We start from the raw sequence: 27,670 nt of genomic DNA, 5'->3' as shown, positions 1-27,670 counted from the left end.
ATCCAAACTGATCTTCCCCGAGGTCCGCTTCTACTAGATTTTCCATTCGTCTGTAAAGAATTCACGTTAGTATTTTGCAGCTGTGGCTTATTATACTGATAGTTCAGTAATTTTCACATCTGTCAACACCTGCTTTCTTTGGGATTGGAATTATAATATTCTTCTTGAAGTCTGAGGGTATTTCACCTGTCTCATACATCTTGCTCTCTAGATGGTAGAGTTTTGTCAGGACTGGCTCTCCCAAGGCCGTAAGTAGTTCCAATGCAATGTTGTCTACTTCCGGGGCCTTGTTTCGACTCAGAATATGAGATCACATTATTAAAACTTGAACGAGATGGAATACTTAGCTCAGAAACAATCCTTGTCCACAGGAATATCACTTAGGTATTTGTTACTGTTGCTGTACTCGATAATGTATCACGTGACACAGTGCAGAATGCCTCATTTCAGTGTTCAATTGACAATAAACTTCGATACAGTTCCGACGTCTAATACAGCTAGCGCTGCTGGACCTGAGAAAGACAGTGCTGTCGTCGTAAGTGGCGATTGCAGACTGGACCGAGTGGCACTGCGCTCTGGCATCGGTACTACTTCATCAGCGGCAGTGTACAGAACCTCTAGAGTATGTGTCTGTGCTGACATTCCCCATTTGTTGCTGTCTTGTCAGGCAGCGATTCCTTCCGGATGCCATGAAGGGTACAGGGTGTACCCATCTGCAGGTGGTCGCTCATGTCGTCACCAATGATGTGTGTCGCTATGGATCGGAGAAATCCTCTCTGGCTTCCGGCGGCTATCTGATTTGGTGAAGACTGCCAGTCTCGCTAGCGGGATGAAAGCAGAGCTCACCATCTGCAGCATCGTCGACAGGACTGACTGCGGACCTTTGGTACGGAGCCGAGTGGAGGGTCTGAATCTGAGGCTGAGACGGTTCTGCGACCATATGGGCTGCAGATTCCTCGACTTGCGTCATAGTATGGTTGGGTTTCGGGTTCCGCTGGATAGGTCAGGAGTCCACTACACGCAACAAGCGGCTGCACGGGTAGCAGGGGTTGTGTGGCGTGGGCTGGGCAGTTTTTTAGGTTAGATGGCCTTGGGCAAGTACAGAAAGGGCAACAGCCTCAACGGGTGCGGGGCAAAGTCAGGACATGTGGGGACCAAGCAGCAATCGGTATTGTAGTTGTCAACTGTCGAAGCGGCATTGGTAAAGTACCGGAACTTCAAGCGCTGATAGAAAGCACCGAAGCTGAAATTGTTATAGGTACAGAAAGCTGTCTGAAGCCAGAGATAAATTCTGCCGAAATTTTTACAAAGGTACAGACGGTGTTTAGAAAGGATAGATTGCATGCAACCAGTGGTGGAGTGTTCGTCGCTATTAGTAGTAGTTTATCCTGTAGTGAAGTAGAAGTGGATAGTTCCTGTGAAATATTATGGGTGGAGGTTACATTCAACAACCGAGCTAGGTTAATAATTGGCTCCTTTTACCGACCTCCCGACTCAGCAGTGTTAGTGGCAGAACAACTGAGAGAAAATTTGGAATATATTTCACATAAATTTTCTCAGCATGTTATAGTCTTAGGTGGAGATTTCAATTTACCAGATATAGACTGGGACACTCAGATGTTTAGGATGGGTGGTAGGGACAGAGCATCGAGTGACATTTTACTGAGTGCACTATCCGAAAATTACCTCAAGCAATTAAACAGAGAACTGACTCGTGGAGATAACATCTTGGACCTACTGATAACAAACAGACCCAAACTTTTCGACTCTGTATGTGCAGAACAGGGAATAAGTGATCATAAGGCCGTTGCAGCATCCCTGAATATGGAAGTTAATAGGAATATAAAAAAAAGGGAGGAAGGTTTATCTGTTTAGGAAGAGTAATAGAAGGCAGATTTCAGACTACCTAACAGATCAAAACTAAAATTTCTGTTCCGACACTGACAACGTTGAGTGTTTATGGAAAAAGTTCGAGGCAATCCTAAAATGCATTTTAGACAGGTACGTGCCGAGTAAAACTGTGAGGGACGGGAAAAACCCACCGTGGTACAACAACAAAGTTAGGAAACTACTGCGAAAGCAAAGAGAGCTTCACTCCAAGTTTAAATGCAGCCAAAACCTCTCAGACAAACAGAAGCTAAACGATGTCAAAGTTAGCGTAAGGAAGGCTATGCATGAAGCGTTCAGTGAATTTGAAAGTAAAATTCTATGTACCGACTTGACAGAAAATCCTAGGAAGTTCTGGTCTTACGTTAAATCAGTAAGTGGCTCGAAACAGCATATCCAGACACTCCGGGATGATGATGGCATTGAAACAGAGGATGACACGCGTAAAGCTGAAATACTAAACACCTTTTTCCAAAGCTGTTCACAGAGGAAGACCGCACTGCAGTTCCTTCTCTAAATCCTCGCACAAACGAAAAAATGGCTGACATCGAAATAAGTGTCCAAGGAATAGAAAAGCAACTGGAATCACTCGACAGAGGAAAGTCCACTGGACCTGACGGAATACCAATCCGATTCTACACAGAGTACGCGAAAGAACTTGCCCCCCTTCTAACAGCCGTGTACCGCAAGTCTCTAGAGGAACGGAAGGTTCCAAATGATTGGAAAAGAGCACAGGTAGTCCCAGTCTTCAAGAAGGGTCGTCGAGCAGATGCGCAAAACTATAGACCTTTATCTCTGACGTCGATCTGTTGTAGAATTTTAGAACATGTTTTATGCTCGAGTATCATGTCGTTTTTGGAAACCCAGAATCTACTATGTAGGAATCAACATGGATTCCGGAAACAGCGATCGTGTGAGACCCAACTCGCTTTATTTGTTCATGAGACCCAGAAAATATTAGATACAGGCTCACAGGTAGATGTTATTTTTCTTGACTTCCGGAAGGCGTTCGATACAGTTCCGCACTGTCGCCTGTTAAACAAAGTAAGAGCCTACGGAATATCAGACCAGCTGTGTGGCTGGATTGAAGAGTTTTTAGCAAACAGAACACAGCATGTTGTTATCAATGGAGAGACGTCTAGAAGGATCCTTTGTTGTATGATTATATGATAGCGGAACAAACACTGGTAGCAGTTACTTCTGTAAAATATCTGGGAGTATGCGTGCGGAACGATTTGATGTGGAATGATCATATAAAATTAATTGTTGGTAAGGCGGGTACCAGGTTGAGATTCATTGGGAGAGTGCTTAGAAAATGTAGTCCATCAACAAAGGAGGTGGCTTACAAAACACTCGTTCGACCTATACTTGAGTATTGCTCATCAGTGTGCGATCCGTACCAGATCGGTCTGACGGAGGAGATAGAGAAGATACAAAGAAGAGCGGCGCGTTTCGTCACAGGGTTATTTGGTAACCGTGATAGCGTTACGGAGATGTTTAATAAACTGAAGTGGCAGACTCTGCAAGAGCGGCGCTCTGCATCGCGGTGTAGCTTGCTCGCCAGGTTTCGAGGGGGTGCGTTTCTGGATGAGGTATCGAATATATTGCTTCCCCCTACTTATACATCCCGAGGAGATCACGAATGTAAAATTAGAGAGATTAGAGCGCGCACGGAGGCTTTCAGACAGTCGTTCTTCCCGCGAACTATACGCGACTGGAACAGGAAAGGGAGGTAATGACAGTGGCACGTAAAGTGCCCTCCACCACACACCGTTGGGTGGCTTGTGGAGTATAAATGTAGATGTTGATGTAGATGCACTTGTGGTTCTGTTGTGAGGTACCAATTTTTGACACGGGGCCTCGTTCTTTGGACTGCACCACGTTTGTCTTCTTCCTTACTTCTCCAGTTACGATGTGGAGTGCATCAGATATTTCCTGCAAAGCACAATTTCTTTCTGCACTGTACACTGTGGATACTTTGCGCCCCACAAACAACCATGTCATTTATATTCTTCTGTCAAAAAACAAAGATGATGTAACTTACCAAACAAAAGTGTTGGTATGTTGATAGACACACAAATAAACACAGACACACACACAAAATTCAAGCTTTCGCAACCCACAGTTGCTTCATCAGGAAAGAGGGAGGTAAAAAGGAGAAGGTGAATACAAAGTGAAACTACTCGCAAAAACAGAAAGTGAAAGTAAGATAACAGAAAAGATTTCGAAATGCAACAGTGACAATAACAAATGTAATTGTTCGTTCAAATTGATGATATGAGTATAATAATAATTGTGTGTGTGTGTGTGTTTGTGTTTGTTTGTGTGTCTATCAACATACCAACACTTTCGTTTGGTAAGTTACATCATCTTTGTTTTTAGATATATTTTTCCCACGTGGAATGTTTCCCTCTATTATATTCATATTCTTCTGTCAGTAAGATTACATGCTCCTCTGCCCCTTCATTGCTCCTAGATCAGAGCTCCTAGACCTAGACAAGGCCCAAGAGCTGCCCACTTGCCGTTGCCAGGGCAGTCCGTGTGACAGCGAGATGTGCCTGTACCTTGTCTGTGCTACAGGAAAAGCTTCCAGCGACTGCAGCTGTCCTGCTAGTTGCAGATGGAGAACACACATCCATTTTGGCCCACAGATGTCGACCACTCAGTTTAGAAGCCTGTCAACACACTTTTAATTTCATGTAAAAAAAAATGAATATAAGGAAAGAATACACAGGTATTTCACTTATTTTACACAGAACTGTGAAGTTCGGAGCAAGCCCATTAAATGTGAAAAGCTAGGAACACATCTCATTGATCAATATTTTTAAAGAAAATTATCTTTTGGCAGCATTTCGATTTTTGGAGTGAAATTGCTGACCACCAAACTGATTGCTCCAGCCAGGTGAACAGCTTTGGTTTCATTGCTGAAAACACGCTTTCACATATGTATTTTATTTTGAGCATATGACAGACTTGAGCAGCTGTTTTAAACAGCTGCAGCAACTGATCACAAGGAAATTCTTGTAGAAGATTTCAAAATTTTCTGCAGTGTGAAATATTCCTCTGTTCGTATGATTGCAATGATAGTCAGTGAAATGCAAAATTGTTTTGGGAGATATGTTTTTAATGTCCTCTGAAATAGTAGTTGCAAAACTATGAAAATCCAATTCACATTGATTTAGCTCATTAATTTTGTTGTATAAGTTTTCTGTCAGAGCCTAGAGATAGCAACAAATCCATCAAAATATTCAATCCAAAAGTTCTAAATGATTAATGGAAAATATCATATGAAGATGTGCAACAACGACTAACAAAGAGATAGAGGGGCTGGCCAGTACTTACCTCAGCTCAGTACGGCCAATAGATACACATAACAGAAAAGAAAATTTACATTCCTAACTTTCGGAACTTTGTTCCTTCTTCAGGGAGGAGAGAGGGGAAAAAAGTGAAGAAGGGAAAGTGGATTCAGTTACTCACAACCCAGGTTATGAAGCAACAGGGAAAGGTAAACAGGGAGGGTAGCAAGGATGGAGGCATGGTTGTCAGAGGGAAGCCAAAGATATTCTACTGTTAAGTACTGTGCCAACTTCAAACCAAAGAGGATGCTTACAGAAGTAAAGAGGTATATAGTATAAAGATAAACACAACTATGTAGGATGAAAAGATGCGTGAATGGCTAAAGAGGAGAGTGTTGCCTCCCAGTCCTTGAAGAACATCCCGACAACCCCCAACATCACCCCAGCTGAATCCCGTGCCATTAAGGAGCTGAAAACAGACCACTCTATTGTCATCCTCCCGGCAGATAAAGGCTCCACAACTGTGGTACTTGACCGTGTGGAGTATGTGGCAGAAGGACTGCGTCAACTCTCTGACACCTCAACCTACAAAGCTGTTACCCAGGATCCCATTCCCTCCATCCAGACTGAGCTGCAGAAAATCCTAAAAATCCAAGGTCCCTCACAAGGCCTCACAATGGCTTCCATAGACCTACTCACTCCACCTGAGCCATGTACCCCTCCCTTCTACCTATTACCCAAAATCCACAAAGAGAACCATCCTGGTCGTCCAATTGTGGCAGGCTTCAAAGCCCCAACAGAATGTATCTCAGCTCTGGTAGACCAACACCTCCAACCTATCACCTGCAGACTCCCATCCTACATCAAAGACACAAACCACTTCCTAGAATGCCTCAAATCCATTCCCACTCCCCTCCCACCTGAAACCTTTCTTGTCACCATAGATGCTACATCCCTCTACAGAAACATCCCACATACCCATGGTCTCTCTGCCCTTGAACACTACCTCTCCCAACGCCTACCCGAAGATCTTCCATCATTCCTTATCACACTTACCAACTTCATCCTCACCCATAATTACTTCACTTTTGAAGGCCAGACCTACAAACAAATCAGGGGAATGGCCATGGGAACCAGGATGGCTCTGTCCTATGCCAACCTCTTCATGGGCCGCATGGAGGAGGCTTTCCTGAAGACTCAACAGCTGCTTCCCCTGGCCTGGTATAGGTTTATAGATGACATCTTTGTGGTCTGGACTCATGGTGAAGAAACACTTCTTAATTTCCTCCATAGCCTCAGCTCCTTTTCAAATCTGAATTTCACCTGGTCCTTCTCCAAAACCCAAGCCACCTTCCTGGATGTTGGCCTTCGTCTTGTTGAAGCTCACATCCACACCTCTGTCCACATCAAACCCACAAACAAACAGCAGTACCTTCACTTTGACAGTTGCCATCCATTCCACATCAAACGCTCCCTTCCCTAAAGCCTAGGTATTCGTGGCCAACGTATCTGCTCCAGTGACGAATCCCTCAACAATTACACCAGTAACCTGGCCAGTGCTTTCCTCTCCCGCAACTACCCTGTAGACCTTGTCCACAAACAGATCTCACTAGCAATACATTCCTCCCCGTCCAACAACAATGTTCCTACCCCCAGACCACACAGAAGCATCCCCCTTGTCACCCAATATTATCCTGGCCTCGAATACATCAACAAATTACTCCGTCAGGGATATGACTTTCTCAAGTCAAGCCCTGAAATGAGATCATCCCTTGACAATATTTTCCCCACACCACCCAGTTGCCTTTCGTCGCCCCCCTAACCTCCGTAACATCCTTGTCAAACCCTACAATATGCCCAGACCACCTTCTCTACCCAGCGGTTCCTACCCCTGTAACCGACCCCGCTGCAAAACCTGCTCCATGCATCCCCCCACAACCACCTACTCCAGCCCCGCTACTGGTAAAACATACACAATTCAAGGCAGGGCCACATGTGAAAGAACACACGTCATTTATCAGCTGACACGCCTGCACTGAAAAGCCTTTTACATCGGTATGACGACAACTAAACTGGCTGAGCGCATGAACGGGCACAGACGAACTGTCTGCTTAGGAGATGTTCAATACCCAGTAGCAGAGCATGCTGTCCAGCATAATTCTAGGGACGTAGGATCCTGCTACAACGTACATGTCATTTGGCTTCTCCCACCCAACACCAGTCCCTCAGAACTGCGGAGATGGGAACTTTCACTTCAACACATCCTTTCATCCCGCTATCCCCCTGGACTGAACCTATGTTAACCAACCTCACTCTCATTTACTCTTCAGTCTTCTCCTTTTTCCCTTTCCTCTTTAGCCATTCATGCATCTTTCCATCCGACATAGTTGTGTTTATCTTTATACTATATACCTCTTTACTTCTGTATGCATCCTCTTTGGTTGAAGCTGGCACAGTACTTAACAGTAGAATATCTTTGGCCTCCCTCTGACAACCATGCCTCCATCCTTGCTACCCTCCCTGTTTACCTTTCCCTGTTGATTCATAACCTGGATTGTGAGTAACTGAATCCACTTTCCCTTCTTCTCTTTTTTCCCCTCTCTCCTCCCTGATGAAGGAACAAAAGCTAGGAACATAAATTTTCGGTTCTGTTTTTTGTGTATCTATCGGCTGTACTGAGCTGAGGTAAGTACTGGCCAGCCCCTCTATCTCTTTGTTAGTAGTCAATCCAAAAGTTCCTATGGTCCGACAGAAATACTAACAAATCCATCAAAATGTTCAATCCAAAAGTTCCTTTGGTCCGACAGAAATTTTCTGGGAAAATATGATTTAAATATCAAAGTACTTCACACCATGTTGGTTTCAGTAGAAAATTACTGTTGTGTGTGGTTGGTCATTTCAGTAGAATTGTAATATGTGACTCCAGCTGACATTCAGCTTCTTTTCATGCCCATGAATAATGTTGTGTTTAAGTATGTTGAAAACACGATGGAAAACACCAGCTCAGCCTACCTCAGAAAAATAAGGTTAACAGGGTGTATACGACCCGGGGCAACCGGGAGATCCGGGAAAAACCCGGGATTTCTTTAGAATACTGGGAATTTTTCATTGTTCTAGTTTTCAGTTAAATTTTTGTAATTTTGACTGGTAAGAACCGATGCTCTAACAAAGGATATTACAGTACCCCCGCTACTGCAGAATAATACTTGAACAATAAAACATAAACGAGAGACAAAAACTAAAGTAACTTAAATTGCAAAGGAAATGCGCCACATACAACAACGTCACACAGTGCTCATGCAAGCGTCTGCCCACTGGAAAATGTGTCGAAGGCTTTAGGAAGACTAAGCAATGCTTCATAACAACAAACTGCCTCTGATGAGCGTGAAGTCACAACTGTTTACATTAGATTCGTTTTAGGAGGTAACGAACAGGCTCATGTGCATGCGCAGTTGAGTCGCGTTTGAGTAGTAGATTCTCCCGTTTCTGGCTACAGGAATGTGGCTGATGGCTGTGCAGCAAGCAGCTAGATGCTACCGAGAAAAGGGGATACCAAATTCATATTCTTGAGGAAAAAAACTTGTTTCACAGAGCTCCTACCATCCAGCGCATGTGTGTCTATCGATTATTCATATGATTTGAAACGCTTCCCTGCTGGTTTTTAACATTTTTGAATACATTTTAAGTTGATTTCTGAATGAATCATAAGTTGATTTTTGAATGCATGCATAGTGTACGTGATGTGTCTGTCGGGAGAACCCTCGTCTCATCTAGAAATAAACTTTTCGCAGACAAAAGGGGGCGGGGCTATACGAGATGAGCGGAGTAGTACCGAAACGGATCAATGCCAATCGCTGTCTGGTTATGTGGTTACTTGGGTTTGTGAATGATCAGCATTGTTGTAATTACTAGCGAAATCCATAGGTTCAGACTACCAGAATGGATATAAATGACTGACAGGAAAAACAGGTGAGAAAGATTACGTATTATCATCTCGGTGTATCCAAGAAAATTAAATTTTGACAGAAAATTTTTGGCCAGATCGCTACACTAGTAAGGCCCAGTAGTACAGTCCTCGGCTAGCAGCTATTGTGGAAGTAACGCGGAAAACGTGTTGTACGAATACGTAATAACGCCTAACCAGAAAATAATCGCGCGATAGCTAAACCTGCGATTCTGGCAGGGTTAGTGAAGTTAATCGGCGAACAAATTTTGACAGTGGCAGGAACAACTACAGAATTGGTGATGATAAGATTGTTTGTTAGAATGGGGAAGGAGAAGAAACAGGGGGACATCACACAAATTATGGAAGAATAAAACGATTCCAAATGTATATAAAAATTTCGTAATACTATTATTAGATCTCATGCTTGAGAAACTGGTGTGTATGAATGAAATGTGAAACTATTTCCTAACATAAAGCTTTTTTGCTTGTAGTAGGCCTAATAGGCATTTGATATTGGTACTTTTTGAATTATATTCTATCGTGTTATAAAAATGGCCCTTTGTTCCAAAACAGTCTCGTTTATTTGGTGTGTGCTATGAAATTGCTGCCATATTAGAAAGGCCTATTTTGTTTTATCTAGCAGACAGTGACAAAATAGACGTAATCAGATCGAGAAACCACACCAATATTGGGTATTGTTTGTGTTAACAGCTTTTTCAGTATTAGATAATGACATTCCGATTTTTCATGTAGCAAAACGTTTGACAAACTTTGATGAGGTAATAGATTCTTTCGCAGAAAGGAAAGCACGCCATGTAGAGCTGTAGCAAGATTAGAGAGAAAAAAATGCTAGGAGCTAAGGATCGAAGAAATGTGTAATTTCTTGCTTATCTCTTGTCTTTATTGGTTTTATGTATCCTCTATTTAATTTCATGTCACACAAAACAGCAAGTTATTAGCTAATAGGCAATAAAGAGTTCAAATTTTCTGAAGAGTACTTGTTCTCCCGATTATGAACAATCCCATCCGCTATTAGTGGCTGTCAAACCGGCCGACTGGGAGCAGGAGACACAACACAGGACATTTCAATTTCCATTGTCCTGTATATAGTTTGATGGTGTCCATCACAAAATATACATGTTTCAATTCCACAGAGCGAAATATAGTGACGTGCGGTTGAAGAATGCTTTGTGAAGAGGCGTGGCACTGCACTTTGGCATACTTAAGACCAAATAATATGCCTTACATTTCCTCGAACACACATTTTATGTTTCAGACTTTTCAGAAAGATGTGCGCTACAAGATGAAAAGTTGAACTATGTGCAAGAATGTACCATGAAGTTATTAAATCACGGAGCGTTTCGGTCTCATTTAAAAATCAACTCTTTGATGAAGAGCCATTTAGAAGAATTTCGAAACGTGAAGATAAGACATTTATGTCATTATTAAATATTTTACTGGCACATTTGTGTGATTATCTTAATGTGTAACACGCGCAAAATAGATCATCATTATATGCGAAAGCTTAGCTTCTCTAGCAGCTTATTAACCTTAGAGACGCAATATTATATGTGAAAACTTTGCTTTTCTTGTAGCAACACTATGTATATTAATTTACACTATTAACTTTCCCTGTTTGTGTGTTCGTGCTACTTAACAGAGATGTTGCTGCACTACATCACGTATCCAGTGCTCTGAATATCAGCTGTCATATGCTGGCGAGATCACGTGACATGAGCTATGACTGGCTTACAAAAGCGCATCGAAATCTCAATTTCAATGATTCGGAAAGTAACATGCGGTGTTTGGTGGAATATCAATTTATACTTTCGTAATACGAAAATTCGCAGCGTATATGTTGCTGCACATCAAAGAATTTTCCAAAATGTGTCTTCTTCCCTGAGTTTTGTTTTCTAAAGTGCCGGGAAATTCTACGCTCCTGTATAAAACCATAACCATTCAAAGGATTGATAAGGGAAAATATACTGTCACTTAACGCGGAAAAAGCTTGTTTTCACCCGGGAGAAAGTGTGTTTCTAACCGGGAAATTCGGGAATTTTTTTTCCTTGTCGGTGTATACACCCTGGTTAATCATCATATTCACAGTCAAGTACTTCCAGAAAAGATGTAAACTGCTGATGTCGCAGACCGTGCGATCTAAATATACGTTTTATGACTTACAACTACACATTTTTCTGGCAGATTAATTTGATTGGATCACAGTACATTGGTGAAATTTCCTGCCATATACCAACCTCTTTCAGCTTTTCTTCCAACACAACAACACCACACTTGTGACCAGTAATTGCAGCAGCTCCATCTATAAAGATTGACGAAAGCTTTTTCCCAGTAAAAGTCACCTTTGTTGATTATGTTTTTATGCGAGAAAATGTGTCATTGGTTGTAATTTCACGCATTGGGACCAAGTCAAGAAGTTTTCCATCACTCTGAATTCGGTATCAGAAACTCCCAGAAACACAGGAAGCTCAACAACATGTTGTCTACCCCCAGTAGCTGAGTGGTCAGCGTGACAGAATGTCAATCCTAAGAGCCCGGGTTTGATTCCTGGCTGTGTTGGTGATTTTCTCCACTCAGGGACTGGGTGTTGTTGTCTTAATGATCATAATTTCATCCCCACCGCCACGCAACTCGCCGAAGTGGCGTCAAATCGAAAGCCTTGCACCCGGCGAACGGTCTACCCGACGGGAGGCCCTAGTCACACGTTAAAAAAAGAAAGAAAGAGAGAGAAAAAAAAAGCGTGTTGCTGCACTGCATTTGTCCTATGCCAAAGATAAAAACCAAATCTTTATTCCTACATTTCAACTGTGCTTCCACTTTGTTTGGCATTTATACAATATGTTAGCAAACTGGTGTCATTAAAGAGGAATTATTTTGAGAAAAGGAATTTCCACTGGTTGTAAAATTGTGGTGGCAACGTTTTATTTTATGGCGAAATTCTGTGATACTTTTTGTCAAATTTAGTGATATTTTTTCCAAATTTGGTGCTTAAATTATTGTCAGCTTTGTATTAATATTTTTGCCAAATTCAGCGATACTTGCTCTCACAAAACTCAATGTTGCTTGTTTTTGCTGAATGTGGTGCTGATGTTTTTGCCAAATTTGGTGCTAATGCTTTTGCTGAATTTAGTACCAGTGTTTTTGCCAAATTTTGAGTTAATATTCACGCTACGTTTGGTATTATTTTTTCTCTGACCTTGGTGTACTTTTCTTGTCAGATTTCGTGTGTTTTCTTGTCATATTTGGTGCTTTTTATCTGTCAAATTTGGTGGTTTTCTTGTCAAATTCAGTGTGGTTTCCTTGTCAGATTTGTTGTTATTTTCATTCCAAATATGATGTTATTTTCATTCAAAATTCTTTTTCCAAAATTTGGTGCAGTTTTGCACAATTCAGTTGCTATTTTTGACATCGCATCATAGTTTGTTATGTGGGAGATACCGTCATTTCAAGATTACACACAAAGAATCCAAAATGCAGTTTCAACTATCAATAACAATCAGTTATGAATATTGGTAAACTGCTGTCCTCAGATTTATATCTCTCTTTTTAAATATGGGAAATAACAAATTTCGCAATATTTCATAAAAATCGTGGATTTCATCATATTTTTTAAAAAACGTAGATTTTTCATTATTTTTTGTGCTGTTATTTATGTGTAATTTTCCTGTCCCTAAGCATAAGGATAATTAGATTTTAATTCTGAGCAACTTTGATCCACAGACATTTTCGTCTCACTACCTACGTTCTTTACTACAAATGAGACCTCATCAAAGACAATCATAACACACAAAATAAACAGTCTGCATTGCCAAATGTGTATCAGTTTTGAAGGAGCTGTGGTAGTAGGATTTTAGAGTTGAACTAGTGGCTGGGAGCATGGAAGGGAAACTACAAGCTGGCACTCCGAACCTGATTGTACAAATGCAGACACAGGCATGCTCTTTCGCCTGGCCCTGCTGTATGTAGTCTAACATTCTGATAACTTAAAGTGTGAGTGTGGATCTGGGTTATATCAGGTTATTCCCCCAAACCACCTTCCACTTCTTTATGAGATGACTGTCTTGGAATTTGCAGCCATTCTTCTTTACTGAATAGCCGGCTGTTGGAAACCATCTTGACTTCTTCTCCATCGAATAATGCTGGGTACAGGAATTTTTAGACTCTTTCTACTTACGAAACAAGCAGACATACAAACTTGACTTTTTGTTAACTAACGATATATTTGACCTTCCATACACAATAAAAATATAACTTTCCACATGAATGCGTAACTTCCTGCAAGTCTCTCATACAGTCTGACATTAGAAACAAATTGAGTTAGAGTTAAAAGAAAGTTGATTTGGATACCGTGGCCTTTCTTAAGATGAATCAATAATGAGTCTTGCCTCTAACAAGGTTGCGTCAAGAGTCTACAAGAGTAATTTTTCAACTGTTTTTGTGTTAATAACAATAATCAATGATACAATAAGTACAGAGCTGGTTCTTCCTTACATACTCACTAAAACATCTGTGAATTGTGTGACAGATATTTGTCGGTGCCGTCTGACTGCCACATCTACTTTCTTCCTGCAACTGATTTTAAACCTGCACACACAAACATGTGACACGCAGTAGGTAGTATTTTACCATCCCGCACTCATATCCAGAACATCGTGTGTTCGAGATGGTAGAAGGCTGAGTGGTTCTACAATTTACACAGAAATTCTCGAATCACTACAATAGATCTTGCATAAAAAGAGCAGACTTGAAAAGTATTTGCTCTCTGCTGTTAACATCTAGTTGAGCACTGAAGCAGATACTGTGCAAACTTCCTTTGACGATTCTGGGAGAGATGAACAACTGGCAGAACACAAGCGTGCATCGACAAATGCAAACCAAATTTGATTGAATGTTGTCACATTTGCTTGCCTACTATTTACATGAGGGGTAACGTTAATTCACTTGTGTTCATCCCAATTTAACTTTCAGTCAAGTGAAAGTGAGCTGACTGATGTCTGACACTGACAAAACTTTTCTTTAATAGTTTGGAAAATGAAGTGCACATGCATAGGAACATAATTATGCACATTACTTTTGTTCTACATTGGTTATACAAGAAAGCACTTGGAAAAGGCAATTGTGAGTTACACAGATGAGGTTTTCATTTTATAACAAGTCTTTGTGATATACTACTAAAGATTCCATTTCAGGTTGCTAGATGTAATAAATTTTACCAGTCTGTTAATTCTACTCACTTGATTTGCACCTGAGCTGTAGAATTGTTTAGCCGTAAAAGTTTAGAACCAGAAAATGTGAAGAATTCATTTACAAAATGTTTAAACTAGTTTAAGACTGTTTTTTGTTTGAAACTCATTTACAAAACTTTTAAGTGGTTTCTACATCTACACAATTAGTCTACAATTCACAATTTAATGCTCGGCAGAGGGTTCAACGAACTTCCTTTGAGCTACTTCTTCACAGTGCCAGTCTCAAACAGCACACAGGAAAAACGAACACTTAAATCTTCCCGTGCGAGCTCTGATTTCTCTTGTTTTATTATCATGACTATTTCTTCCCATGTAGGTGGGTGCCAACAAAATAGCTTCACACTCTGAAGAGAACGTTGGTGATTGGAATTTAATGAGAAGGTACTGCTGCTTAGAAAAACACACTTGTACTAATGCCTTACACCCCTATGCGTGTATTGTATCCATGGCACTCTCTCCCCTATTTTGCGATAATACAAAACTAGTTGCCCTTCTTCAAACTTTTTCGATGTCGTCCATCTATCCTGTCTGATGGGGATCTCACATTGCATACAATGTTCCAGAAAAATGGTGGACAAGCATAGTGTAGGCAGGCTCTTTAGTAGCCCCGTTGCATTTTCTTTGATGTTCTGGCAATCAAACTTAGTCCTTAATGATAAAATCTTCTCGGCACTTCGCCTGAAGATGAAAAGTAAGAAACTTGCTGAAACGTTGCTGGAAAACAACACATTGACTCGTCTGTCAACCCGAGAAGATTTTATCATCGAGATTCGCCGAGAAAGCCTGCATTCTCAACCTTAATCCTTGGTTTGCTTTCCCCACCGAACAGTATCTGTGTGATCATTCCGACTGAAGTTATTCATAACTATAATCCCTGAGCATTTAGTTGAGTTTACAGCCTTCAGATTTGCGTGATTTATTGTATAACTGAAATTTACCAAATTCTTTTTGGTGCTTGTGTGCATTACTTCACACACTTCATGATTTAGAGCCAGTTGCCACTTGTTACACCATATATTATTTTGCAATTTGTTTTGATCATCTGATGGGTTTACATGATGGTAAATGACAGCATAATTTGCAAATCGTCGAAGATGACTGTTCAGTTTTTCTTTTAAATTGTTTATGTAGATCAGTAACAACAGAAGTCCCATGACACTTCATTGGAGAATGCCAGATATTACTTCTGTTATACTCAATGACTTTCTTTCAGTTATTACAAACTGACTTTTCTGACAGGAAATCATGAATTTAGTCACACAACTGAGATGATACTCTGTAGGTGTGAAATTTAATTGCAAGACAGTTGTGAGGAACTTTGTCAAAAGCCTTCTGGAAATCTAAAAATATGGAATCAATTTGACGTCCCCTGTTGATAGCGCTCATTACTTTGTGAGAATGAGAAGCTAGTTGTGTTTCACAAAAATTACATTTTTTTTATCTGTGTTGACCATTTTCAATAAATTGTTTTGTTTGAGGTGATTCGTAATGGTAGAGCACTGTATATATTTCAGAATCCCACTGCAAATTGACATTATTAATACGGGTCTGTAATTCAGCAGATTACTCCTATTTCCTTTCTTTGGTGTTAGTATGACCGGTGCAGCTTACCAGTTTTTGGGTAGGGGTCTTTCTGTGAGCGACCAGTTGTACATGATTGCCAAGTATGGAGCTATTGTATCTGAAAGGAAACAGACTGGTATACAATCTAGACCAAATCCTTGACCTTGTATTGTATTGAACTGGGGACCTAGAAATCATGGAGAGGCTTCGTCCCCGCCGTAGCCTCAGTGGTACACGACGCCACACAGGTTACAGAAGTCCACTCACCCCACCGCTGCCCCACACCGAATCCAGGGTTATTGCACGGTTCGGCCACTAGTGGGCCTCACTTGGAATGTGTCACACCAGATGAGTGTAACCCCAGTGTTTGTGTGATAGGGTAATAATGGTGTACACATATGTGGAGACAGTGTTTGCGCAGCAATTGCCGACATTGCACAACTGAGGTGGAATAAAGGGAACCAGCTTGCATTCGCCGAGGCAGATGGGAAACTGCCTTGAAAGCCATCCGGACCTCAGCACTAATCCGCCGGGAGGATTTGTGCCTGGGACCGGCATGCCTCCCTCCTCGGAAAGCAGTGCAATACACCGCATGGCTAACCAGCCAGAGCCTTACCCTTCATAACTGTTTTAAGCTGCTTCACTGCATTGAGAATATATACACTACTGGCCATTAAAATTGCTACACCATGAAGATGACGTGCTACAGACGAGAAATTTAACGGACAGGAAGATGATGCTGTGATATGCAAATGATTAGCTTTTCAGAGCATTCACACAAGGTTGGCGCCGGTGGGGACACCTACAACGTGTTGACATGAGGAACATTTCCAACCGATTTCTCATACACAAACAGCAGTTGACCGGCGTTGCCTGGTGAAACGTTGTTGTCATGCCTCGTGTAAGGAAGAGAAATGCGTACCATCACGTTTTGGACTTTGATAAAGCTCAGATTGTAGCCTATCGTGATTGTGGTTTATCGTATCGTGACATTGGTGCTCGCATTGGTCGAGATCCAATGACTGTTAGCAGAATATGGAATCGGTGGGTTCAGGAGGGTAATTTGGAATGCTGTGCTGGATCCCAACGGCCTCGTATCACTAGCAGTCGAGATGACAGGCATCTTATCCGCATGGCTGTAACGGATCGTGCAGCCACGTCTCGATCCCTGAGTCAACAGATGGGGACATTTGCAAGATAACAACCATCTGCACGAACAGTTTGACGACATTTGCAGCAGCACGGACTATCATCTCGGAGACCATGGCTGCGGTTACCCTTGACACTGCATCACAGACAGGAGCGCCTGTGATGGTGTACTCAACGACAAACCTGGGTGCACGAATGGCAAAACGTTATTTTTTCGGATGAATCCAGGTTCTGTCTACAGCATCATGATGGTCGCATCCGTGTTTGGCGACATTGCGGGGAACGCACATTGGAAACGTGTATTTGTCATCGCCATACTGGCGTATCACCCGGCGTGATGGTATAGGGTGCCATTGGTTACACGTCTCTGTCACCTCTTGTTCACATTGACGGCACTTTGAACAGTGGATGTTACATTTCAGATGTGTTACGACCCATGGCTGTACCCTTCATTCGATCCCTGCGAAACCCTACATTTCAGCAGGATAATGCACGACCGCATTTTGCAGGTCCTGTACGAGCCTTCATGGATACAGAAAATGTTCGACTGCTGCCTTGGCCAGCACATTGTCCAGATCTCTCACCAGCTGAAAATGTCTGGTCAATGGTGGCCGAGCAACTGGCTCGTCGCAATACGCCAGTCACTACTCTTGATGAACTGTGGTATCTTGTTGTTGGAGCTGCATGGGCAGCTGTACCTGTACATGCCATCCAAGCTCTGTTTGACTCAATGCCCAGGCGTATCGAGGCCGTTATTATGGCCAGAGGTGGTTGTTCTGGGTACTGATTTCTCAGGATCTATGTACCCAAATTACATGAAAATGTAATCACATGTCAGTTCTAGTATAACATATTTGTCCAATGAATACCCGTTTATCATCTGCATTTCTTCTTGGTGTAACAATTTTAATGTACTTCTAAGTTACCATCTAACGCTGTTAAAGCAGGCATGAAATGATAATTTATACATTCAGCTTTCATGCGGTTGCCGGTATTGTTATTTACTGAAAGTGTGAGGTCTATATCCACAGGCTGTTTTTTCTTACCTGAAATTTAGTGGCTGTTACAAACCTGCATTACAGGTGTGTCATTGTAATTGTCGACCTGACAATACTGGCAAGTGGTACGGAGGTGGGTGTGAAGATCGGTGAACCTGTGCCGTTCAGAGAGGACAGCTCTACTGGGGCGGCATGTGATGAGCAGTCTGCACGGCCAGTGCTATCGCCTCCTGCCCTATCTCAGCCGCAGGAGGATGACAGTAAGTACATAGCTGGAAATGCGTTACTGGGCTGTGTGACTGTTCCCATGTACTGAAAGCAGCTAGTTTTCTTAAATTATAAGATTTTTTACTCCAAGGGATGTTCAGTAACTAATGGAACACATTTTTTTCCTGAAGGCTGGTCAGTTTTATGTTTTATTCAGGACTCCAACACACCATAATATTCCCCACTCTTTACTTTATTCTTATTGAGCTCACAGGCGTGATCTGCAGCAATTGTGTAGGCGAAGAACAACTTCGTAGCTGAGATCTCTGTAAAAACTTTATTGTTGATAACTGGTTTCGGCAAACTAAGTTATCGTCTTCAGATCTTTGTAAAGGCTTCTTGGACCAGCTACACACAAAATCTTTCCATTGGATTTCCAGGTGCAGAAACATGAAATGAACAGTGTGTTGGTATGTCAAAAATTAAAAATTACTATGTACATCACAGTTCGCCATGCCGTGGTGGACATGACATCTTATGTTCTGGGATCAATGTTTTGCCGAATTGTGATATACCCAGCAATTTTTAGTTTTTGATGTGCCAGTGGATCGCTCATTTATGATTATGTACTTGGAAATTCAATGGAAAGATTTTGTGTAGCTGGCACGTGATGTTTGTAAGAAAATCTTAATGAAGATCTGAAGATCGTAGCTTAGTTTCACTGAAACCAGTTATCTAGAATAAAGTTTTTATAGCAATCTTGTTTGTATAGCAATCTTGGTGAAGTATTTCTTCTTCTCCTAAGTAATTCCCAACTCTCTTGACTACAAAACCTAATTTCTCAACATAATTTCTATTCAGTGCTAAGGCCTTATGCCACCCTACTGGGAGGCCCTGTATGGTTGCATGTTACCACTCTACTGGTCGATGTCAGAGCCAAGTCTTGCTGTGTTAGTAATCTCCCATCATCTTAGTACTGCTTCTGCACTTATGGTCCTTCATTTCTCTTTATGATCTTCCATTAGGCAGTGAGGACCCCAGCTGACACAAACCTTTGAGTACCCACTACAACAGACACATCTAGTTCAGCAGGGAGGTGTTTGTTTTCCGTTGATCACCTCATATGAATGTACCTGCACGTTTCAACATTGCAGGAGTCGCAACAGTGTGCGGTGTGCCGGCACGCGGGGAATCGGACAGGTTTGCCTGACTTCGTTGCTATGGTGACAGATGTCTTGCCCAATGATTCGCCATGCTTTTGTTCACTACCGGGTCTTCCTAGCTGTTCTACAAGTGCCAGTGTATGTTTGTGACACAGTAGTTTTCCACCAAAAAAACTAAATGACTCTTTGCTTGGAACACACCTCCTTTATAGACACCAGTTTGGAGGCTACGTATAGTGCTGCCACCTATCGGTACGTTTCAAGATGGCGGCTAGAATTAAAGTTAAGCACGCATCCTTCCAGAAAAACACAAATTTTGCCGTAAAAAAGGAATCGTGAAAATTGTAAGGACGAAATCACGGAACTGAATGAACTCATAACGAGCTTACAGTTCATAATCGGCAGTTTGAAAATGGATATTTCGAAAATACAAGAAGAAAATAGTGAGCTGAACATGCTAAAACTTGCGCGAAATAGTTCGTCTGTTACGGAAAAGTGGTCAAATGTAAAGTGCAATAACAGCAAGACCAAAGTGCAAATTCGGAAAATCTGTGAAAGTTACGCAAGCTTTGTGCACGAAAACACATTTCAAGTACTTTCAACTGCATGAACGATGGGAAAAGCAAAAAGGCACTGTGAATAAGGTAAGAGAAGAAAATTTATTGAAGCAAACAAGCAAGAATGAGGTCAATGTAAATGTGCCGACCAAAAATTGTGCCAAAGTATTTAGGAGAAACAATACAAAACAATTCGCACATTGTGAACTCCAGTAACAGCAAACTGCTTGTGATTTCAGACAGCCACGGTCGTGACCTTATGAGTAAGCTAAAAGAAACAACTAAAACATATTCGTGTGGTATAGTGAAACTGGGTGCCCCACTTAGCGAAATTAAAAAAAAAATGGCTGCATCTGCAGAGGCAAAAAATCTGCACGATAAAGACTTCGTTGTACTTCTGGGAGACGCAAACGACATCTACGAAAGTAAAACAGCGAGTGCAATGCGCAATCTTAAACAGTGTCTGAGAAACCTCACTCGCACTAATGTAATAATGGCCAATATTCCGCATCGCTATGATCTTGTAAGATGGTCATGTGTTAACAGGGAAGTGAAAAGTGCCAACAATCGGTTAGCAAAAATCTGCAGACATTTTAAGAACGTGAAATGCGTCGATATAAGCGAAATTGGACATAGATTCCATACGCAACACGGACATCACCTGAATGGATTGGGGAAAGAATATCTGGCAAACCTGATAACTGAGGTAATAAAAAAACCACCAAAATAAATTCAAAACCAAAATAATTGCATCGCCATCGCCTGACACCGTAACGAAAACACTTCAAAAAAAGGTAAAACCATTAGAACCATCATCATCAGCAGCAAAGCACGTAAAAAAAGATGAAATGTTAACAGAAAGAACAGTGGACAGCAATTTTAACAACAAAAGAACTACAGTTCCTCATCATCCAAATTTTATTTTAGACAAAAACAAGAGAAACGCGAAGACTCAAAGTTCACAAGAAAATGTAGCAGTAGTGGCAGAACCAACATTTGAAGTGTCAGACACAGCATCATCAACAAGAACAAATAGAAGGCTGTCAGGCAGAAGAAATGTTGAGCCTCCTTCTCGTCCCAATGATTTTTTGTGTGTGGGCCTGAAGAAAAAGAAGGGACAACAGTAGGTAGTATCAGGTGTCTCCTCCCTCCTATGTCAAGACAGACCCCAGTGGATTCTCAGTCAGGTAACAGCACTAATAGAATGAAAAAGCAAGAGGAAGGCATCTCTTTCTTTCATCAAAATATAAGGGGCCTTTTAAACAAAACAGATCAACTTCTTATTAACATTAATGAAAAGGACAGTGTAAATAATGCTCAGATTTTGTGCTTAACTGAGCGCCATGTTACTGATAAATGTGCCTTGCCATCTATAGTAAATTATATTTTAGTAACATATTACTGCAGTGAAAGTAAAGACAAAGGTGGAGTAGCAATTTATGTTAAGGATAGTGTGTAGAATACAAAGCTATAGATATGAAGAAATATTGTGTGGAACAACAATTTGAGGCTTTTGCAACAGAAATAACTAAACTCTAAACAATAATAGTGTTGGCTGTCTACAGGGCTGCTTCAGGTGACATAGAAACATTTCTACATTTAATGGAACTCCTTCTGTCAGGGTTACTTTCAAAAGCAAAGGATATTGTAGTTTTAGGTGATTTCAATGTAAACTTTATGACAGAAAATAAGAATAAAATGGACTCTGAGATTGTGATGACCTTACATAATCTGATATCAGTGATAAACTTCCCAACAAGAATTACATCCGAGTCCCAAACTATGATAGACAACATTTTTTAGATGTAAGTAGACATCAGAACTATGCTGTCAGGCAGTTATAAGTGGGTTTTCAGATCGTGATGGACAAATTCTCACTCTTTATGATGTTAATCTGTTCAAAAAACAATTTCCTCAATGGAATTTCGTAAGAGTAATGAATGAAAAGGCAAAAGAAACTTTCAACCATAGGTTGCAGCAAATGGATTGGTCTTTAGTAAATAGCCATGGTAATGTTGATACTAAATATAACTGTTTTATAAATGAATTCTGTGCTCTTTTTGAAGAAGTATTTCCCAAGAAATGGGTCAGAAACAGTGCTTCCAATTCTGTAAGTAAGCCTTGGATTACAAAAGGTTTAAAACAATCATGTAAAACCAAAAGGGAAACTAATGCTGCAATAAGATTGTGTAAAGATGTAGAAAAATGGGAACACTATAGATTATACTGTAAAATTTTAAAGAAACTAATACAGAAATCAAAAGCCCTGTATTATGAGAAGAAAATAGATAATTATAATAATAAAATAAAAACAATTTGGAGCATTATAAAAAAAGAAACAGGAAGAAATGCAACAATCAAAGAAAATGAAAATAAAATCAGATGTGAAGGTACCCTAGTAGATAACCCCAAAAGTGTGGCTGAGATTTTTAATAAACACTTTCTATCAGTAACTCAACAGATTGGTTGCAAGCCCAATGTTGATGAAGCTGTAACTCTTTATCAAGCAGTATATTCAAACACAATTTCAGAAATGCGCATCAATCCTGTCACTGTAGAATAAATCAAAAAAATCATCATGTCTGTAAAATATAAGAATTCTGCAGGGGTTGATAATACATCTAGTAATTTATTGAAATATTCTTGTGTGTGGATAAGTTACATTCTCTGTTATATTTTCAATGCTTCCCTTCAGAAAGGTGTTGTTCCCAGTAGGCTTATGTATGCCATTGTGGATCCCCTGTACAAAAACGGCAATAAAGCTGAACTAACTATCGACCTATCTCTTTGCTGACAGCTTTCTCCAAAATTCTAGAAAAGCTGATAATGTAAGAATTACTGATCATCTCATGAAGAATGGAGTTCTCACCAAGAGCCAGTTTGGCTTTCAAAAGGGTCGTTCAACAGAAGACGCAGTCTATGCACTTGCAAATGAAGTCCTAGAAACCCTTAATGAAAAAATGCTTGCGCTTGGTGTCTTCTGTGATTTATACAAAGCGTTTGACTGTGTTGATCACCAGATTCTCTTGCAAAAAATCAAAATTAGTAGGAATAAGTGGTATAGTCGTACTTCAAAGACAAAAAACAAAAAGTTATCTTGAATAGCTCAGGTGGAGTATGTGACGTTTCCTCACATTCTGAATGGAGTTCCATTACAAGTGGACTGCCTCATGGCTAAATTCTTGGGCCACTATTATTCCTGACTTTTATAAATGATCTACCATCATGTACAAGCCAGCCGTGTAAATTTACATTGTTTGCTGATGATACCACAATTTTTATGAGCAGTAGAACAGACAGTAATCTTGAGGAACTCATTAATCACATACTCTCAGATGTGGTTAATTGGTTCAAGGTGAATGGTCTCTCATTAAATTCCAGTAAGACCAGCTTTATTCAGTTATCTACAAAAACAAACAAAAAAAGAGGGAGATAAGTGTGACATGTGGTAATCAGCCAATAGAAAGAATGGAAACAACAAAATTTCGTGGAGTGCACATTGACAAGAAAATGAACTGGTCTTCACGTTCTATAGATCTCTGTAAGAGGCTCAGCTCTGCTACATACGCTTTACGGGTTGTCACTACATGTATTGAACATAAAACTGCAAAAGTGGCTTACTATGGCTATTTTCACTCACTCGTTGAATACGGCATTATTTTTTGGGGCAACCAGCCATTAGCAAGGAAAGTGTTCATTGCACAGAAGTGAGCTTTAAGACTCATGTAAAAATAGCTTTCAAAAACTTAAAATATACACAACTACATGCCAATGTATTTTTTCTCTCATGTGTTTTGTTTGTAAAACTATAGAGGTACTTCAACTAAACAGTAATTATCACGAGCATAACACACGGAGGAAGAATGACATACACAGCGAGCATAGAAATTTGAGCTTGGCGCAAAAGGGTGTCCACTACACTGGAACAAAACTCTTCAGTGCTCTTCCTCCTGAAATAAAGACAGAGATTCATAAAAAGAGTAAGTTTAGGAAAGCACTAAAAATATTTTTGCTAGAAAAAGCTTTTTACAGTCTAGATGAATTATTAACTAAAGAAATTGTAAAATTTTAATATTATGTAATACAAGTTGACATAATGCCACTAAGAATGTTATTTAACTTGAGCTCTGTATCTGTGTGCACTCTGTATCTGTTTTCTGTAGTGCTTTAATGATTCTGAGAAAATATGTATTTTCGTTTTTCTGTATTGCTGCTCAAAGCATTTACTGTATAAATTTTTATATAATTATATCTAAAAACAAAGATGATGTGACTTACCAAACGAAAGCGCTGGCAGGTCGATAGACACACAATTTTTATATAATTATGTACACATATGTCTGTATATGCTACAAGATTATCATATTGTATTTGTAAAAAGGTGACTCGTTCCACATCCTCGTGAACCCAACACAGTTGGACCTACGGAACATGAAATAAAATTTCAATCAAATCAAATCAGCTTCATGAAACTGGAGGAGCCGAAGCGGGATTTTTTTCCCCCCCACAACCAAAAGTATCTGAAAAAAAAAAGTGTTGTATCACTTATTGAATGCCTCTCGTAGAATTGAACTTGCAGATACTTGTGTGCTAAATGTGTATTAATTAAATTATCAGTTCGGTACTAGTTGATAATATACGCCCTCTTCAACAATATCCAAATGCCACAGCAATAGTGTCATTAGCTTACATATAAAACCTGGTTTCATTTTGGATTCATAACTCTTATCACTGCTAAATGTCTAGAACAAAAGCTATTACTTATGTGTTTTAGCGATCAATGTTGGCAGCACTCACCTTCTGATGTGATGGTAACACTAGGATGTGTGAACAGTTAAGAGTAGGCATGTTTCTTATCAGTGAACTAAGCTAATTGTGCCAAACATTTGTGTGGCTTTTCTGTGTAATTTTGGGGTGTGTTTGGAAGAATAGCAGTCATTGTCCTGACTATTAACAATATATCTCCCATACCAGAAAAAGTGGCACATGATATACAGCTGAAATCACTGGAACTATATGTGTGCTTTTCATTCACTTTGCCAACTCTTAATCATGTCTATGCTGCTGACCAGCCTGTTGAAACCTAAATACAAGTCAGTTTCTGTTCTATTCCTTTTCACAGCCATCTGAAGTTGCACGAACTTCATCATTATTTAACCTACAGAGGTTTAGCTGATCACAATGACAGTATATATTTTGCATCTATATTATTCTTGGGAATGTAGGTTATGACATATTGATCTGTTGCATAATGAGTGACCCAGTTTAGGTTGAATTCTGAGAGTTTGGTTGTGAGTTGTCAAAGCTAAAAAATGTGATACCATGAGAATAACTAAAATTCTCATTACTGTGAGCATTTTATGAATATTGAATTTCAAAAAGTTGATCTCGTCTGCCATTTTAACTCTATAGTTCAAAGCAGACGTGTTATATTATTAGTTTCAGTAATTCCAGGTTGTATACGTTCCACACACATTTGTGACAGTTGGACTACTGTCTAACCAATATACTAAATGAAAATGATGACAGCGTGCAGTTGTAGATGGAAGAAGGGATAGTTATTTTTCTCTCAAGTTACTACAATCAATACACTGCTTAGTTTTTTCATCAATTGTAATAACATTGCGTGGAAGAAAAATTATCTACAATGACGTGCATAATCACCTACAGATATAAGGAAACTGGATTTATCAATAATAAAGAGTGAGTCAGGAAACTGAACTAAAAAAATCATTTTAATTGGATCTGTTAAAACCTTACTGGCAAGAAACATTAATTTTCCTAAACACTACCACAATTAATAATTTGATGGGAGAAATGCTGGTTTTGAACTGTTTTTCTTTTTTCATTTTCTACGATTTCCTTGTTTCTGCATTTCTTTCATTCTCTTAAATTATTTTTTCTGTTATGGCATATATTGTAAATGGTATTGAAAAGTCAAAAATAAATGAAGGTTCAGAGAAAAACAGCTTTAACTATTAGAGACATCAAGAGTCAGTTGGATGTGCTTGTTGATTGTGATTCAGGAACGGGAAGACTCATAAGTGAAACAGTTGGTTCACATACTGGACACTACCCATAATTAGACAGTAAGAGGGAATATGCAGCAGTCGTAAAAGTTTATGCTGTACAGATCTATTTCCTTAGTAACTTCTCATCGAATGAGGTGGCTCGGACATCAGCCTCGTATTCCAGAGGTGTTGGATTGAAATCTCCATTGGATCGTCCCAATATAGTGTTCTGTTGTCTCTCCAAGCAGAATGAGACGGTTACGGGTGCGGAACACTGCAAATGGTGGTACCTATATCTCTCTGCCGTCAGAGCGTGGGTGTCATCCTGGTGTTGTCAGTGTGCCTTTAAACGCTAACCTTCATTCAGTTGCTTCTCAATATACAGTTTAAATGGGTACATGGTATTTGATATTTTGACGGTTGGACCTTACCCATTGCATTACAGTTTACTGGATGGCTATACACAGCCAGATTTCTGAATTTTTTTAATAAAATGTGCTGCAAAGGCGCTACTGGTTTCATAATTTTAAATTACAACATCAGGTGCAAATCCGAATATAAAGGAGAGAGAGACTGTAAACAATTTTACACAAAGACCATATGACAGTGGCAAAAAGTGTCCAGGAGTCCAAATACATACAAAGTGATCAGGCGACTTTTACAGCCCGACCCCAATCCTTATTTTAAAATTTGGGAAATTACACAAAAGAGCGATAGTCATGGATCAAAAAATGCAGCATGAAACTGGAATCTATGAACAAACGGGATGAGAGGAAAAATTATGAAACACATATAAAACGTACTGGAAAAGGGGGGGGGGGGGGACAAAATATAGAGTAAACAGTACAGTATGTCAGCTTAAGCCACACTGTGACAGAATGCTGTGACTGCCATACACAGGCTGACTGGTTATCAAAACATAGGCCCTGAGAGAAGTGGCGCATTCTTGGCAGTATGAATAACCTCCAGTAAACTTGAAGGAAACGGCTGGGAATCGTGTGCAAAAATAAATGCACCAATATTAATAGCAACTGTTGAGTGAATAACTTAAAAAAAAAAAAAAAAAAAAAAGGAATAACATTGCCATGGGTGGAGCTTATGTATAAGGGGAATTGAAAAAGAAATGAGCCAGAGGAATAATTACAGAAACTAGCACTTGGATGTTAGAAGTATTGGCCCTGGCTGTTGACACGTGTCCCATTGTGACACAAGGCGGCGAATAGCTATCTCATAAAATTACTGGGGCTGCGATGTTAACCAGTTCCACATGTACAGCTGGACATCGTCATCTGAGGTTAATCGTTTGCCCATCAGAGCCTTTTTAATGGAACCAAAAATGATGTAATCACAGGGAGAGAGGTCAGGACTGTATGGAGGGTGGCCTAGAACCTCCCATTTGAATTTCTGCAGGAGTGCTGCAACCGGTTGGCTGTATGAGGCTTTGCATTGTCATCTAGCAGAATGACTCCACAGGTGAGATTGCCCGGTTGTTTTGATTTGATCGCTTGGCGAAGGGTGGTCGAGATTTGCGAGTAACGCTGGGCTTTCAGTGTTGTCCTGTACTGCAGGAAGTGAATCAGAGGGGGGCCTCTTTAAAAGGCTCTGATAGGCAAACGAGTCACCTCGGAT

General features: G+C 40.3%; 1 protein-coding gene across 5 annotated transcripts in view; it reads left to right on the top strand.

Annotated features, from left to right (window-relative positions):
• Nucleotides 1–27,670, top strand: part of LOC124550985 (replication protein A 70 kDa DNA-binding subunit-like) — a 177,792-nt gene that overhangs the window by 17,272 nt on the left and 132,850 nt on the right. For all 5 annotated transcript variants that reach the window (XM_047125810.1, XM_047125808.1, XM_047125806.1 and 2 more), the window contains exon 4: nt 18,188–18,363. In XM_047125810.1, coding sequence (XP_046981766.1) covers nt 18,188–18,363 — 176 coding nt within the window. The remainder of the gene's footprint in view (nt 1–18,187; nt 18,364–27,670) is intronic.

The sequence above is a fragment of the Schistocerca americana genome, chromosome 9 (assembly GCF_021461395.2).
Source record: "Schistocerca americana isolate TAMUIC-IGC-003095 chromosome 9, iqSchAmer2.1, whole genome shotgun sequence".
NCBI lineage: Eukaryota > Metazoa > Arthropoda > Insecta > Orthoptera > Acrididae > Schistocerca > Schistocerca americana.
Note: the sequence above shows the minus strand (reverse complement) of the source record. Positions and strands in the feature narration are given on the sequence as shown.